This window comes from Camelus bactrianus, chromosome 11 (genome assembly GCF_048773025.1).
Source record: "Camelus bactrianus isolate YW-2024 breed Bactrian camel chromosome 11, ASM4877302v1, whole genome shotgun sequence".
NCBI classification, from domain to species: Eukaryota; Metazoa; Chordata; class Mammalia; order Artiodactyla; family Camelidae; genus Camelus; species Camelus bactrianus.
Genome location: NC_133549.1, coordinates 60,577,007 through 60,593,796, shown reverse-complemented (window position 1 = coordinate 60,593,796; position 16,790 = coordinate 60,577,007). Strand labels below are relative to the sequence as shown.

The 16,790-nt window shown below is 38.5% G+C and overlaps 1 protein-coding gene and 1 long non-coding RNA gene across 8 annotated transcripts in view; one reads left to right on the top strand and one right to left on the bottom strand.

Annotated features, from left to right (window-relative positions):
* The window catches only part of ZNF365 (zinc finger protein 365), a 166,787-nt gene that overhangs the window by 102,519 nt on the left and 47,478 nt on the right, over window positions 1-16,790 (bottom strand). For 2 of the 4 annotated variants that reach the window (XR_012510266.1, XR_012510267.1), the window contains exon 4: window positions 4,411-4,528. Coding sequence is in view for 1 of the 4 variants with exons in the window: in XM_074374073.1 (XP_074230174.1) it covers window positions 4,472-4,528 (57 nt within the window). In the remaining 3 variants the exon portion in view is untranslated. Of the gene's footprint in view, window positions 1-1,415; window positions 4,529-6,279; window positions 6,470-16,790 lie in introns of those variants that run through there. The other 2 variants (XR_012510265.1, XM_074374073.1) reach the window with 2 other exon arrangements.
* Window positions 1-16,790, top strand: part of LOC105071296 (uncharacterized) — a 361,750-nt gene that overhangs the window by 301,799 nt on the left and 43,161 nt on the right. For all 4 annotated transcript variants that reach the window (XR_012510268.1, XR_012510269.1, XR_006725886.2 and 1 more), the window contains one exon: window positions 1,279-1,419. This is a non-coding gene — a long non-coding RNA (uncharacterized LOC105071296). The remainder of the gene's footprint in view (window positions 1-1,278; window positions 1,420-16,790) is intronic.

The following is a 16,790-nucleotide window of genomic DNA, read 5'->3' as shown; positions in this document are numbered from 1 at the left end:
GGTTATAATTGAGTCATTGCACCATGACTGTATGTCTCCTTCACATTCACAAATCAAAACTAGCAGTAAAAGATCTGGTTTTTCTTAGCTAGTGACTTTTAAATACATGCCACAAGAAGTGGGAAGAATTCACAGAATATGCCAAAGAGTGTAAGTGGCCAGTATTTCAGAGTAAAGACATACTTGTCTAAGGAAAGGCTAGCTTTCAATAGTTTGTTAGACATTGGCTTCAGAATGCATCACTTTATGTCATTCAGCATCTGGCTCTCATCTGGCCCAGATCTACATTTAAAAAAAAAAAAAAAAGCACTGAAACACAGTGTTGTAGATCCCAGTTCTTAAGCTGGGGTCTACAGGTGTTGTTGGCTAGGTTAGGTTAGGTTACATTAGGTTAGGTGTGAGGAAAAGAAGGTCCACTCTTTTCCTCCTAGTCAAGGGAGGACTTAAGGAGTTGTTCTTTAGGATATAATTATGCTCACCATGTTTTTTGTGCTAAATTATTAAAAGGCCCACATTTCTTTCTCTCTGACTGTCTCTTGCTCTCCAACTTTTGGAGATTGGATTTTATCAGGAATTTTAATAGTCAGCATTCGGAGGTAATACACCCTTGCCTAGAAAATTCAAAACACATTTGCATAGTTTTTAATTGACAGGAACATGAGGTCAGGTTTACTAAATGAAGCCTTGTGTCCTCAAGTTGGCTAAGAATGGACATACATGAGCCAAGGCCATCTAGGCGTTTTGGCTTTTCTATTTGATTTAGGAGCATCCTTGATTCTCTTCTGCTCTTCCCTTCACTACCACCTCCCACACATCAAGCCGTGTAACTTGGGCTGCTGTGTCAGTCCAGGCCAGAGCAGGAAAAGCACAGTTCCAGATCCAGCCAGGCCTTCCACCCAGGCTGGTACTGAAGCCCAGAACCATGCAGAATGACAAGGAACTAGGGAGTCAGCCGCACTGGCTTGTTTGAATGGATCTTTTTTTAACCCCAGATTTTTATAATCATTGATTTCTACAACATCTACAAGCAGTGGTTCTCAAATTTTATTGACTTTTAAAATCCCTGGAAACTCTTCAGTTGAAACTGTTGCTATGCTTCCTTCTTCCTAGTCCTCTAAAGTTATAAATATAGGTAACAATAATGATTCAGCATCAGCTAGCACTTACTTAGGACTTATTATGCACCAGGCACCATGCTACTCCCTTTTCATCTGGTAGTGCTTTTAATCTCCCCAACAACCCAGTGATGTTGTTTCTATTAATATTTCCATTCTGCAGATGAAAAAGTTGAGGCATACAGAAGTTAAGCAACTTGCCCCAAGACACATGGCCAGGAAGTGGCAGAGAGATGATTCAAATCCAGAGACATGCTTTTAACTACTATGCTATGAAATTTAAGAAGTCAAAGAAATTGAAAAGGTAAGTGTCTTGACCAAGCTCACACAGGAACAGAGACTGAAAACGTGAATTTGTTACTCAAAATTCTGGGTCCTTTTCTACTATAAGACAAGTAGAAATGTGGGGCTCCTGAAGAAATTCTCGTAAAGAAGGGACAGAGAAAAGAGCCAACCAGAGTGAAGTGACTTGTGTTTTCCAATTCCATACTGATAGAATCTGGCTAAAGGTCACATATTATTGCCTGTGTGAGTCAGAACTATTTGAGAAGTACCAAGGGATTTGGCCAAATATGCTCCACCTCTATCTGTAAAGGAATTTGTGAGGTAGGGACTGGGTCTCTGGTACCTAGGACTACAGTAAATGGGAGGTGCTGGATCTCTTTGTCTCATCCCAACTGTTTACACAGATAGAGATTGTACCGTGGCATGACAGAGGCCAATGGAGACAGGGAATAATGAGATTAGCAAAACAAATTTCACACCTCTACTTTGAATCAGTAGTTCTCAACTAAGAACCTTACATATCTAATTATTTTTTATAATGAAAAATTTCAAACATACACAGAAATACAGAAAATGGCATAACAAGCCCCATGCACCCATCACCCAGCTTGAATAATTATCACTATTTTGCCATTCTTGTTCCATGGATCTTTTTTAAAAGTAAAAATTATAGGTCCTCACTCCAGGAGAGTCTCATATAATAGATGGGATTCAGGAATATGTATCTTTTCAAAGTGGGGCTACCAGGTTGAGATTGCCTAACCTCTGGTTCTGGGACTGGGACTGCACCTGCCTGAAGGAGGTAAGAAGACTTTCCTGGTGCTGATGGCATGATGCTCCATGACCTACAGAAGATACCTGAACAGAGGTTTATCTCTCAAGGCCCAGGTAGGAAATAATTTATTCCAGATGATTTGAATGAAGAGGATGCAACGATAAGGCAGAAGTGAAGGCAGAGTTAAGGAAAAGTTAGGGTGGTTGGGGCACCAAGAGATTCAGTGATAGGAGGCCATTACCAAAGCTAAGATACAAGGCCTGGGGAAGCACGTAGAGTTCCCAGAGCCTAGTAAGAGCTGGAACACTAGATTAGGGGCTGCTCAGCAGGAGCTGCAATTTGGAGTCATTGGGCACAACTACTTCCAGAGACAGTTATACAGCTTATACACTGATCTTGCTTCCTTCCTACTCTCCCACCTGGGCCTCTCTGTGGCCAAATGGAACTGGAAGCCCACTGGCAAGCCAGGAGGTACACCTGCAGAGGCCAACCTCCTGGGACCAAGAGCAGGACAGACAAGGCAGAGAACACATTTGGGCAGCAGAACAAGGTAGAAAATGGGAGCAGAGAACAATCAGCCAGGAGAACAAATCATTCCTTCTGAAATCTGAAGTAAGAGAAATGGTCAGCTCTTCCTGGAGTGAGTTAGTCTGATGCTTTCAGCCCTAAAAAAAGTGAATTCTAAAAGCAGAGAGATTGCCTTATCCTTGGTAATGTCGGCCACAAGCCCTTGTCAGGAGTGGCAGGGAGTGTGCTTTGGTGTAACAGCCTGGTGCCAGATGCATGTGCCCCCTCCCTCAAACTCAAGCTGTACCTGGGGGGAGGGGAGCCATTGTCACAGTAGATAAACTTGGCTTAATTTTTTTGTTAAGTTAACATTTACTGGACAGAAGGATATTATTCTCAGTGAAATGCAGTTAGAGGCGATTACTTTCTGGTTACCATTTATTCTCAATTTACCAACTAAAAGGGCAATGTAGGGGTCCCTATCACAGAATTTTTATGGAGCCTATTTTCCTCCTGAAATCTTGAACTCTGTTATTTCTAAGTTGTTTAAAAGCTAGCATTTCAGCTTTCAAAGCTTACAATAGCATCTATTTTTCTGGTTAAAGAGCAGGAGAAGAAAAACAACTCCCCAGGTTGAAGTTAATGTTTTTAACTCCTTTTCCCCAAGGGACATACACATATGTCAAACAATGTAACCCCACAGATTTAGGCAACTGTAAGAAACCCTGAACATCCAACACAGGCTTCAGAAGAGTACAGGAAGTAAAGTGTGAGCAGTCTCCTTTGGAAGGGTCCATTGACCACTGTGAGCATGTCCGCAGGAGGGGGTGACCAGAGTAACAGTGGACTTTGAGAGATCTGATTGTCTTGTCAAATTTCTGAAGGAATGGACTGGCTAATTATATGGTTTCAACGGGCAGAATTAGAGTCAGTCGCTATAGGAAAACCACTTTTACCCTACAAAGAGGAAGTAGATAATTGTCTGATTGACTCATTGTTCCAGTGCCTAGCTCAGAGCTTGACATATAAAATGCACCCAATAATATTTGTTAAATGAATGGTAATCCCTGGCACTGGTCAGGTGAGACTTGCCACTGTCAAGCTAGAGAGAGTCCTATAACTGATTAAAGTTCAGATGAGCACTTGTAGGGAACACTGTAGAGGGTACTCCTGTATCAGGTAGGAAATGAGTCTGTTCTACTTTTGGGACTGATCAGTTCTAGAGCTAATGCTGCTAAGTTGGTCTGGGACTTGGTTGGAGGTAGTGAGTAAGAAGGTTATCAGGGCAAGTCTATCCTTATTTTGGGGGGCACTTAGGAATAGAAGGTGAATCTTATAAATCCATCCAAACTGGGAGATAGAGGTGTCCTCTGAGAACAGAGAAATAAAAACTTAGTGTGACTCAACAATAAGAAAACAAATAATCCAATTAAAAAAATGGACCAAAAGACCTTAACAGACCCTTCACCAAAAGAGCTATCCAGATGCAAATAAGTACATGAAAAGATGCTCCACATCATATGTTATCAGGAAAATGGAAGTTAAAACAAGAATGAGATACCACTACACACCTATTACAGTAGCCAAAATACACAACACTGACAACACCAAATGCTGGCAAGGATGTGGAGCAAAAGGAACCCCCAGTCATTGCAAATGGCAACTCAGAACAGTACAGCTACTTTGGAAGACAGTTTGAGTTTCTTACAAAATTGAACATACTCTTACCATATGATCCAGCAGATCCAGCAATCATACTTCTTGGTATTTACCCAAAGGAGTTAACAATCTACGTCCATACATGGATGCACATGATTTTTGCAGCTTTATTCATAGTTGCCAAAACCTAGAAACAATCAAGATTTCCTTCAGTAAGTGAATAGAAAAATAAATTGTGATACATCCAAACAATGGAATATTATTCAACACTAAAAGAAAAATGAGCTATCAAGCCATGAAAAGACATGGAAGAACCTTAAATATATATTACTAAGTGATAGAATCCAATCACATGCTATGTGATTCCAGCTATATTACTTCCTGGAAAAGGCAAAACTATGGAGACAGTAGAAAGATCAGTGATTGCCAGGCGTTGAGAGGCTGGGGAAAGGATGAATAGGTGGAGCACAGAGGATTTTTGGGGCAGTGAAAATACTGTGTATGACACCATAACGATGGATACGTGTCCTTATACATTTGTGCAACCCCATTGGATGTACAACACCAAGAGAGGACCATAGTATAAACTGTGGACCTTAGGTGATTGCAACGTGGCAGTGTAGGTTCATTAATTGCAATATATACACCACTCTGGTGGAAGATTTTCATAATGGGGAGGCATGTGGGGAGGACAGGGAGTATATGGGAAATCTCTATACCTTTCCCTCATTTTGTCAACTTAAATCTGCTTTAAAAAATTAAGTCTTAATTTTAAACAACAGCAGCAATGTGGAGATTCCCTGAGAAAGCATCTGAACATTTTCATTTGATGAAAAAAGAAGGAATCAGGAGTTGAATCCATTACTGCTTGTTCTGGGAGTCAGATTTCATGAGGCAGAGAAAAAGGTGTTTTTGCAACGTTATGGTACAGGAAAGCCAAGAGGATTATTTAGAAGTTGATCTTTAGACACCCAAAACAAAATCAATCCCCCAAATCTCTAAGGGTAACAAACAAGAAAAGGAATCCATCATTTCAGCACCAGTACTTGTATCGTATGCCTGTGAGTATCTCACCCCCCCCCATTTACTACCAGGTGAACATCTTAAATAGCCTTCTTATTTTGCACACAGATAATTAAAGAATGCAATTTGATTGCTCATCTTGTCTGTTCTATAGTTGTGAGTCAATGTATAGAATTTACACACTGGCTATGGTTCATCTCTGAGCATTCAGTCTAGCAGGGAAATTTTCCTTTTCTCTTTCTTTTTGGGGTCCTAGCTCTTTAAATTCTATCTTTATTGGCAGGCTGTTGTCATGGAGAAAAATAACCTTAAGTATCTCTTTGAAAAGCTTTGAGTTGCTGTTCCCTGCTATTTAAAGATCCCCCAGTAAAGTGAAAAGTACACTGTGCTTCCATAAAAGGCTCTGCCACTCCAAGGCAAGAGTGTCACCAGAGCTGTGTTCCATATCCTCATAGCAGAACAAGACATGTCCTGAGCATCTGGGAATCACATTTACTAAACATGTCTACTCAGCTCAGAAAGACAAAAGAAAATCAGAAATTGAGACGTTTTATCTGAAATCTTTGTCCATCCAGGCTCGAGTCATTATGAGCTGAAGCAAATGAAACCAGCCAAATCTTACTACAGTTACCACCTATTTTGCCTCCCACAATGGAACGTTTGCTCTACGTGGCCTTGGACCTAATTGCCATAATCCATTTCCCTGCCACCTCCTAGTCAAGTACTCAGTATCTAAAACTTTCTTCATTTTGATGAACAAGTATTTGCTGGGCACTTAAAATACATCTAGCTCCTTTCTGGCTAGACACCATAAGGAACACTGAAGTACAGAACAAGGTCTCCACAGAGTAATGTTTGAGAGCTAAGATGACACAGATGAAACAGCAAGTGATACAGAACATTAGTGATTCCCACCTTTGCCTGATGATTGGACTCAGCCATGCAGCTGTTTTTAAAATACATATCCCAGGCCCTTGTACTTGACCTATGAATCAGGAACTCTAGGAAGGCACCCCCGAAGCAGTAGCTTTTTTCCTTACGTGCGTGCTGAGTTCTGCAAGACCTCTGACAAGAGCAGGCTCTTTCTGAGTCTGAGTTTTCTTGTCTGTAAAAGAAGAGAGGTGATCCAGATGGCCTCTGCAGTCCTTTTTTCTCAGACAGTCTATGATTTTTGTTATTTAAAGTACCAATATGAGTGGTTTAGATAATAATCAATGTAAAAACTCAAAGAGGGCTTCATGGACAATGGACTTGGAGGAGCAAAAGTAATTCCAGTGAGTGCACAACAGTTCCAAGCATGGACTTTAGAATCAGATACCCTTGGATATGAATATCAGTTCTGCGACATTCTGACTGGATGACCTTAGCCAAGTAATTTAACCTCTCTGATTATCCATTTCTTATCTATAAAATGGAGATAATTATGGTCCCTACTTCTTGGAGTTGTTATGAGGATTAAAGGAGACACTATATGTAAAGCACATAGTTAACTACTCAATGATAATTGGAAACATTATTCTCCTTACTATTGGTGAAGACAAGAGAATAAAGAATTGCAGCTGGAGCAAAAGATCTTGGGCAAAGCCATAGAGTCTTGTAAGAAGCATGGGATGTTGGGCTGAGGGGAAGAAACTAGCTTTACTCTGTTAAGAGGAGAGAGGTAAGTTTGGATAGCTAGGGTGGGGTTAGATCATCCAATTTGTTGTGCAAACGACTTGGTTAAAGAAGGCTTCTCCACTCCCTCCAGTCAAACAGATGCTTTCTCACTTCCTTGAAACCACACACTATTAAAACAGATCCCCCAACATCAGCTATTCAAGCAAGAGCTTTCTCACTTCCTGCACAGAAAGAATCCAGGTGATGCCTCCTTCTACAGTTGATCTGGGTATGCCAGGGTAGATCATATGCAGCATAACCCTATTTTAGCAGAGCAGGAAAGCACAAGTCTCTGTAACAACAATGAATCGGGGCTGTGTCTCTCATGGAGATGATTCAGGCTTCCACTTGGGCTGAAGAGCTGAGTACAGCCAGAGTACCACTTCAAAGAGGAATCTGTGCTTACCATTTTGTTCACTGTAGACATATTCTGTCCCTGTCTGGAAAGTGAGTTCATTCTTCAGTGAGCCTGTGCCAAATCAAGTTATGCCCAGGTTCTGGGGAGGAGTACGTGAGGAAAAGAGTCACAGAGAGGTGGACAGGAATATTTAAGGGATTGGAGACCTAGAATGTTTTGTCTTCATTTCTAAATGCACAAGTATTTTAAAAGAAATCATATTCTTGCTTTCAGTTTATTTACATTTGAGACCAAGTGAATCATCTAATAGTTTGTCTTCTTGGTTGTCAAAGAAAATATTTTGCCCTCTTGAAAAAGGGGCTTTTCTTCTGACATGGAGAATATATCTTTCTCATAGGATACCAATGTACTTCCCCTTTACATCTCATTGGCTAGAACCGGGTCACATGTCTTAGTCCTAGCTGCAAAGGAGACTGGGAAAGGAATAGATCAACATTTTTTTTTCAACAGACATAAAATGATTACAAAATCCTAAGGATATATTATTTAGCCAGTTGCTCAATTACATTAGTCCTTCTGGAATAAAGAAAAGGAAGTCATACACATGACATGTAGGGAAATTTAAAGAGAGACAGAGTGACAGAGACAGACCCATTAGAAGTTGAAAGATGAGGCAGGCTTAAATTGATAGAGAATAAAGGGGGAAGGTCTTTCAAGTAAGAAAAAAATTTTTAAGTAGAAAATGACATTAAATAATCTGTAATGACTAGAAAACATGTGCAGTATCCATAGCAGCAAGGTTATAGTGTTACCAATATTTATATTAATGTCAAATTGATGCTAAATGACTTTAAATTAATAATATATTTTATTTGAAATGTATGTGTGTGTATGTGTTTGTGTGTGATATTTCTCAAGAAGTGTCCCAACTATTTAGACAGAATGGACGCAAGTTAGTCAGTTACAGAAGTTTCCATTCTGCAATTCTGAGTAGAAAGAGACAGGCATATTCTTTCCATTCGGGGCCTCTCCTAACGAAGCTTTCCAAGTATCTGTGAAAGGTGTACTGATAGTGCTAGAGATCAGCCATCAGTGGTATTCCAAGCTTACAAGGCACCAAAATGCTGAGTTATGAGAATTTTGCCAGAGTCCATGCAAGAGAAAAACAACCAAAGTAGGGCATGATGTGTCTCTGAAATCTGCCAGTTAGGTACACAATAGCAAAGCCTTAGATAAAGTCATACTGGATCTAATGTAGTATCTCTTCTCTAACTCCAGTTAGTCTATATCTTACCCTCACATTTCTTGCCTTTAATCTGTCTTATTAAGGCTCACAATCATCTTATGGATGTCTTCATTTACCTAGTTTTTGTCATCTTCCCCCTGCAATAAAACCTCCACGAGGACAGATACATTATATTTTTGTTCACCACTGTATCTCCAGTGCCTGTCATGGGGCTTATAAACTCTCAATATTCATTAAATGAATGCATGAATGAATAAATATTCCTATTTGTTAGCTAATTTTCCTTACAGTCACTTGAAATCTACAAAGCCATCCAGCACTTTCTGTCCTTCCATCAGGTCCATGTTGTGTTGACAAAAGGTATGAACTGGATGTGGAGCGTGTTCAGCAAACAAAATGCATCAAACCAAACATCACCAGACAATCAATAAAGAAGAAACATTACTCGGACACCTATAGCACCAAGCCAGTAGTTTGTCTCACATTAAGGAAAGCTGATTCATTATCAGTTGTCACCCCCTAGTGGTAAAGAATATACTTATCATAGCTCCACATTTCTGGTTAATTAAAAAAAAAAAAAAAAAAGCCAGAGGGTTTTTTTTTTGCAGAAAAGTGCTTCTGCTATCCATCTGACAACCTCTGAATTACATATAACACACACAGGTATACATACACACACACACACACACACACACACACAGACACACACACTTATTTAGAATGAAAAAGGTTTATGAGTTACACCTTGCCTTAATGATCTGGCTGTTTGTTAACTGACTAGAAAATGTAGCTAAAGCTGAAAATAACTTGCTTAAAATTCCCTTTGAACCTTGTCTGCTTCTATAATTTCACTTGCTTATAGAATTTTTTCCTAAGAAAGATTTAAAATAGATATTTATTCTCAAATCCCTCTTGGAGTAAAATATTGATTTCCTATTTAAAATTTGACATTTACTCTATGATGTGAATAGATCTTTCAGAAAGCAAGAAAACCATGATGAAGTTACACTAAAGCTTGATATAGATCAACTTTTTTAGATGGATTTCAGCAAACTACTTGTTTAAAAAAAAGTTAAATTCAAGCCAAACCACTACTTACAAATCATTAGTTGCAAAATAGCCAGTTGCTTAACTGAATTCAGTATTGCCCTGCCTCCCTCTTAGCTAGAGAAAGTTTATGAGAGAGTTTAAAGTGAGAAAATCATCTGCTTATAGGACTTGTTTGAAATGCTTGGTGTGTGTTTGTATGTAGTACTAGTGTCATTTTTTTGAGCTTCAGTTATATGCCATGCATTGAACTTGGCACATAACCTTTCTAACGAATCTATAAAATAGACACTACTATCACCATTTTACAAATAAACCTACTCAAATATATTAAATTCCTGGCACAAGGTGATGAACTGTAGGACTAGATTTTACTGGATTCCAATTAGCTATTTTTTGAAGCAATGACTTTTTTAGTTAATTGGTACTACTCAACAAGTAGCAGCTTAGTAAGCGTAGTGATGTTGGTCATCTAGGCTGCAGGGCAGGATTCAAAACGCTTCAGTAAATATTTATCTCCTACTGACTAAAAACTGATGAAAATTGTTCTGTCTAAAGAAGCAGTGAACCTAATTAATGGCTAAAGTCTTGTAGGGCATCAAAATTATTCTTCTTAACATTACATTTTATGTGCTATTATTAATAACCTGAACATATTATAGAATTTTCTTATGTAACCAAATCTCAATTATTACTTATTTTGTTGCCGGTTGTTTTTCCCCCCCTCCCCCCAAATACAAATAGCACCCTGTGGCTTCTTTTAAATCACCAAAGGAATGATAATTTAATTAATGATTTTAGTTACTTTAGTATTAGTTAACTAATTTTTTGTTCTACTAGATTTGTGTGGCTATTGGAACTTTCCCTTCTGTCCAGAAGAAAATTCCCAAGGTTTGCAAAATTGGCTACTTGCCTGGTGGAGTTGCTGGGAACATGCTAATTGTAGTATCTTCTCTGATACACCAGATGGCGATGGCTCCTTTATATGTATGTACATGAGCCTCAAAGATGTTCAGACTAGTGCATCAGTTAGGCTGATAAAGAAAGGAAAGTTACAGTCTTAAAGTATTACACTATGTTCTATTCCATAGTGTAACCAATCACTAAAGAGGCAGTAATATCCAGGAACTTCAGATGTAAAGTCCCACCTTCCAAGTATCAAGGAAAAAGAAGCACAAGATGCCATAGGACTGTTAGAATAAGTAGCTTGTCCTGTACTAATGCTGTGAAAATCATTTTGATACAACTGATCTTTTGCTAAATATTTCAAAAAACAGCATCATATTTCAGCATACCATTCATCTATTCAGCTTACGGGAAACAGGACAGAGTAGACTGAGTCAATGTGTTTTAAAAGAAAAGAGTTTCTTTGTTTTCTTGCTGTGGAAGGATTCAGGTATTGCCAGGAATCTGGATGCAAATGTGGCTGTGAAGATCTGTGGTATAAATCAATCAATCAGAAAAACATTCATCCTAGTTAAGAGAATGGATGAGAATTGGGACTGATTTCATTTCTGGGGATCAAACCATTCCAGATTTTCCTTGACTGAAAACAAACCCTTTCCCCATACCTTTGTCAGGTGAGGTTAAAAGTCTACAGCACCTCAGTATTACTGGCTCACTGTTGTCCCTTAATCTTTTGAAAATGGGCTGAGATTCCTCAGCACTTAGGATGGAGAGCCTTACTTGGCTCCAGATCCCTAAACCTATTTCAGCACTTAAACCCCAGCAACCAACAAGTATAAAAGGACTCAGAGAAATACACCTAAAGCATCTGTGAGGCAAAAATAAAACCTGTACATTGGGAGTATCACTCAGAAGATTAAGTTTATTAGGAAAAAATTATCTCCAAACACTAGGAGATCTGGGCTCTAGTCTTACCATTCTCTGAGTAAGTCCTTTGTCCTCTCCGGACAGAGACACATACTCATCTCAGGATGAGGAAAGTCATGTCTAATTGTCCTTCCCAAATCTCCTTAGTAAGGCCTGTAGAGTAGGCTCCATACTTCACCCCTCCAATCACTCTTTAAGACAATTAATCTATCGTGTTCCCATCACACCTCTTCCCATACTCTGAAATTGTTTTATTTATTTGTTCGGTTGTTTATTGCCTATGTCCTCTTTGTAGGAGGGGATAAACTCTTCCTCTACCCTCTTAGATTCTGTTGGAGGGTCCTGAAAACTAAACTGACATAAGACAGTTTAACAAGAAAAAAAGGTTTATTTCATATACAAGTGGGAGGTCATCGAAAAATGAAGTAAAAATCCCAAAGAAGCAGTTAGATTCAGGGGCTTAGATACCATCTTAACAAAGCAATAAATTTGTGGAACGGTGACAAAATAAAGGAGAGGGAGTTTAGGTATTTAGGAGCAGTAAATTGTGAGAAGGTAGATATATGGGGAAACGAATGAAGATAAAGATTATTTTAGTAAGGTTTGTTTGTACAGGTTCATCTTGGCACTGTCTCCACCTCAGGTGATAAAGGCTGTTTTTCTGCTCCTGGTACTGGAGAAGGGAGAGGGGACATCACGAAGAGAATTTTAGACAGATGCGGACGGATAGAGAGTTTTTACCTGTATCTGCTGTTTCTTAATTCAGCACAAAATAATCTTTATGGCCAAGTGGCGTATTTTGGGGGTAGCACATTCTGATCCCCTTCACCTTCTGCAAGTTCTGGGACATCTGGAATACACATGGGAACCTATCTTGTTCACTGCTGTACTATGAGGACCTAGAACAGTGCCTCGTGCACGAGAGGACTCAATAAGTAATGTGGAATACATGAATAAATGAATTTCCTCAATAAATAATGTTGAGCACATGAAGGAATGAATTTATAATTTATGAACTTCTACTCTTCTAAGCAAGTTTGTTCCAGTGTCTCTTGTTAGCAGGCGGGTTTATGAAAAGAGACTAAAACTGCTCAAGGAGGCTATCTGGAGTTTGTGCTCTGCAATGGAAAATTCTCATTTTGTTCTGATTTCTAGTAAACTTCCTTGTTTGGGTGGTTAATGTCCTATTCCACTGTCCGTGAACTGATGCAGACTCTCCTGCTTCATGTGGGACCAGGTCAGTACAGTTTTCTGAGTAGGTAAGCTCATTGCCTGATTTCAGTGACATTCTGATATCTTGCTGATGTCAGCTGCTTGCTGACATTCTTGATGTCTCCACTCCATTGGCTCCAAATCTTCTTAATGTATCAGAAAGAAAATTCACGGAGGCTGTTGAGCTATTTAAACTCTGGGGTGAACGAATTAATCAGGCTCTTCCTGAGGGGAGGCATTAATTTAGAGCAGGCTGTGAGTATCTAAGGTTGAGTGTACCCAAGACGTCTTCATAAGCATTCTAATTTAGTGGCAGACCAGCTCCACCAATACCTCTCTACCTACAACCTACCTTGATTTGTTTTACATTTGATTCTTATCTTCCCAGTTTTGAGGGAGGGAAAAAAAGGGGGTTGGTGTTTTGAAAGATTATATGAACAATCTTAAAGCTGAAAGATATCTTACTGATCATCTAATATAGTGTTTCCCAAACTTGTCTGACCATAAGAATCCCCCAAGGTGCTGGTTAAAAAGTTAATTCTCAGGCCTCACCCTGCTGATTCGGATTCAGTAGTCTTGGGTAAGGTGAGGGGGAATACTTGTAGTTTTAAAATGTGCCCCAGGTGATCTTCATGTTCAAGCAAGTTTGAGAAACAGCAATCTAACACACCCTTTCATTTATCAGATGAAGAAACCAAGACTCAGAAAGGCCTGGATGTTCATCTGGGTCACATGGCTCAAGAATCTTCATGTTCCTTGACCTGGATTCTTTCTCTTACACCAACCTGCCTGCATTAAATCTCATCCTCCTAAAATAAACTATTCAAACACATGCAGCAAGAGAGCTGAGCACCCAAAAATACTTCCTCAGTACTTCCAATGAAAATGTTCGCTGACTTCTTTCAATATTCCCTTGTTGTGAAACATCTTTTTTTCAAAAACTCTCTACTCATAATGTGTGTGGAGTCCAGATTAACATTCAGACTTTGAAAGTAAATCCTGCAAATAACATTCTCTGAACCAGTTTTATAGCTCTTTGGAGTCAGCTGTCAGTCTTTTAAATCTATATCTGAATTTTCATTAAGTATCACTTGGTTTATCTAAAGAATCCAGAGGTAAGTGTACAGAGCAGTTTTTTTTTAATCATCAGGAACTAAAAACAGTTACTAACTTGCTTTTACTAATGCAGTCCATCTGCACATAAGCAATTTGCGTGATTTTTCCTAAGAACAACATCATATTTTCCATATATTTAAATGCTTAATATTCACAATCAAAGAGACAGAAATATCAACCAGCCCCAATTCTTACAAAACAGAGTTGAAAACAGGTGATTCAGCTGACTTCAAATGATTCAGCCTGCTTCCATGGCCAAAGTTAGTGAGTCATCTGTTTACTGTCTGAGGAAATTCATTTCAGAAACCGCAATTCCAGGGAACTCCAAAAACTCATTAAGCTCATTAGTAACTCATTGGTTCTGTTGAATTATTCTAGCCTTTCCCTTCACCCTCAGTTTTTATCCCTCCTCAAAGAAATCCAAGCTGAACTTAGCAACATCAAACAATAGGTCCTACAAGGAAATCCCACATGTAGGGTAAACTTGTACTTTCTTTTGGTGTGATTTCCCTGGTAATCTGGGCTTTTAGGGGAAACCCAAAGTGTGGAGTGGTTTTGCTGGGGACAGATCCTTAGATTTGCTAAACCTCATGATGAATGAAAAGTAGGTAGAAATAAACACCTAGTTTTGGGGTACTGGGAGAGGACTCAGTGTAAATTTTAGGACTTACAACATTCTGGGAACTGATTTTTTTACAAACTATTTAAGATAAAGAAATTGTTTTCTTTTAGATTCTGTTCAGTCTTAGTGACATATCTGAAAGTCTTTCAGGCCCTGAACCTTAACTTGATTCCCTATTGCAGAATTGCTCACTTTCTGTCATTTTAATAGTAATAGTTGCTATTGTTTCTTGAGCATGTACTTTTTACCCAGCACTGCGCTAAATTGAAAATATGGAAGTACTAATTTACTCACAATGGTCTAAAAAGACAGTGGTCTTTTAAGGAATTTTAAAATATGAATGATTTGTTTAAGTGAGGGATTTAGAAACAGAATCCAGAAAATGTCAATGGCCAGTCTTGCTGTGCTAGATGTGTAAATTCCAAGGCACCCATTCAGTGAAATACTTTCTGGATATCAGACTCCAAGATGGAAAAGATAAAAGTTGTTCAAAACATAGGCACAACACTGACATTCCATCATCCCCAAGATTGCTCTTTACTATGGAAGATTCTGAGAATTAGGTCGAGTAGAGTATTGGCTCAAATTCCTCACATTGCTGATGAACATATGTCTGGGGTCAGATCACAGAGACAGTATAGGAAACATGAAAAATGTTCTCCTAAAATATCTTATATCTGCCCTTCAGCATCCAGCAGTGCTAATCTGGGCAAAGGCTGAACTCCCTTGCCAACAGAGCCCATGTTCAAAGGGCCATGACTTCCAGGTTTGACCAGCGTCTGCTCATGAACAATACTATTAGAAGCATAAGTGGCAGAAAACCACAGAAAACCATTCTAAAACATAGTTTAAAGGTCTTCCAACATTTTGTTTTTACAGACGGGAAAGCTGAGATCTTAAGAGGTGATTTGCCCAAGATCACAATGTATGTTTGTGACCAACTATAACATGACCTCTGGTCTCCTGCTCTTTCCTCTACATCAAATCTCCTTTTTTAAGTGCCATTTTTGGATCTCAATACCATTATTGAAGTCTCTGTTTGCACTGGGTTCTTAAAAAAAAAAAAAGCAATAACAACAAAAAAAGAACAAATGCACTTAAACTGCTCCAGTTAAAATGGTAGAATGGAAAATGTATCAGATGGTTCTTTTTATGAAACCCTACTTAAAATATTACTTATTCTTACTTCATTCTTCTATCTGGAAGCTCATTCTCTGTTTTGCTTTATTCTTATCATTGAAAGATTATTTTGGTACACATACCTTTAGACCTAGAAATTCATCATAAACATACACTCCCAAAAAAGTATCCTGGGATCCACATTGTGGCAGTGATTGAACCCATCAAAAACAGAATCTATCGATTCTGGATGGATACCTAAGAGCAGTACTGTTTTCACTATTAGCATTAATACTTGGTAATAATTTCATAAGTAATAAGAAAGCAGATTGGGGAAGGCCATTGTGTTTTTCAAAATCTGGGGATGTTAGGTGAAATCAATACATTTGTTGACCTATCTGTAAAAAGTTAGTCCTCCCAGATAGAGCTGCTGGGACTGCAACCAGGGAATGTGATAGATGCAGATGGTGAAACACTTGATTTATACAGACTGCTCTGGTTTTCCTCTTTGCCCAACACACTAAGAGCTATTCAAAAGGGAAACACTATAATTACATCCTACATGATAAATAAAAACAGTAGCAAAATGAAAGGATTAGACTCTTAATCCTTAATTACTACCTACTTAGAAGATGGGTGTGATAGCTACTCATTCAGGAATATACCTGAGGCCACACCTCATTTGTCACATTACATCTTGTTTGTCAGATACCTTATGCTTGGTGTTGCAGCAGAAAGAAAAATAACCAAAGAAATTCCACCCAACGAGCTATCCAGGTTAGCTGAGTATTTGCTTAGCCTCAGAAACTTTGCCATCATCTCTTTCTTCTTCCTATTTTGGCAGCTTGCACTCCAGAGATGAGTGATGAATGGTTGATTGTTTATAAAGTTTCACCGAACTAGCATTTCCTGTTCTCTCCAGAGTTTTCGCTTTGTGGCATGTAAAGTTTAAAGTAAAACCCCACAAGGGTCCATTCTTATTATATTATATTATATTATATTATATTATATTATATTATATTATATTATATTATATTATATTTTTTCTTAAGCTTGTTTATTAATTTTTTAAATTTAGGTATAGTCAGTTTACAGTGTTGCATCAATTTCTGGTATACAGCATAATAATTCAGTCATACATATACATACATATATTCGTTTCATATTCTTTTTCATTATAGGTTACTACAAGATAGTGAATATAGTTCTCTGTGGTA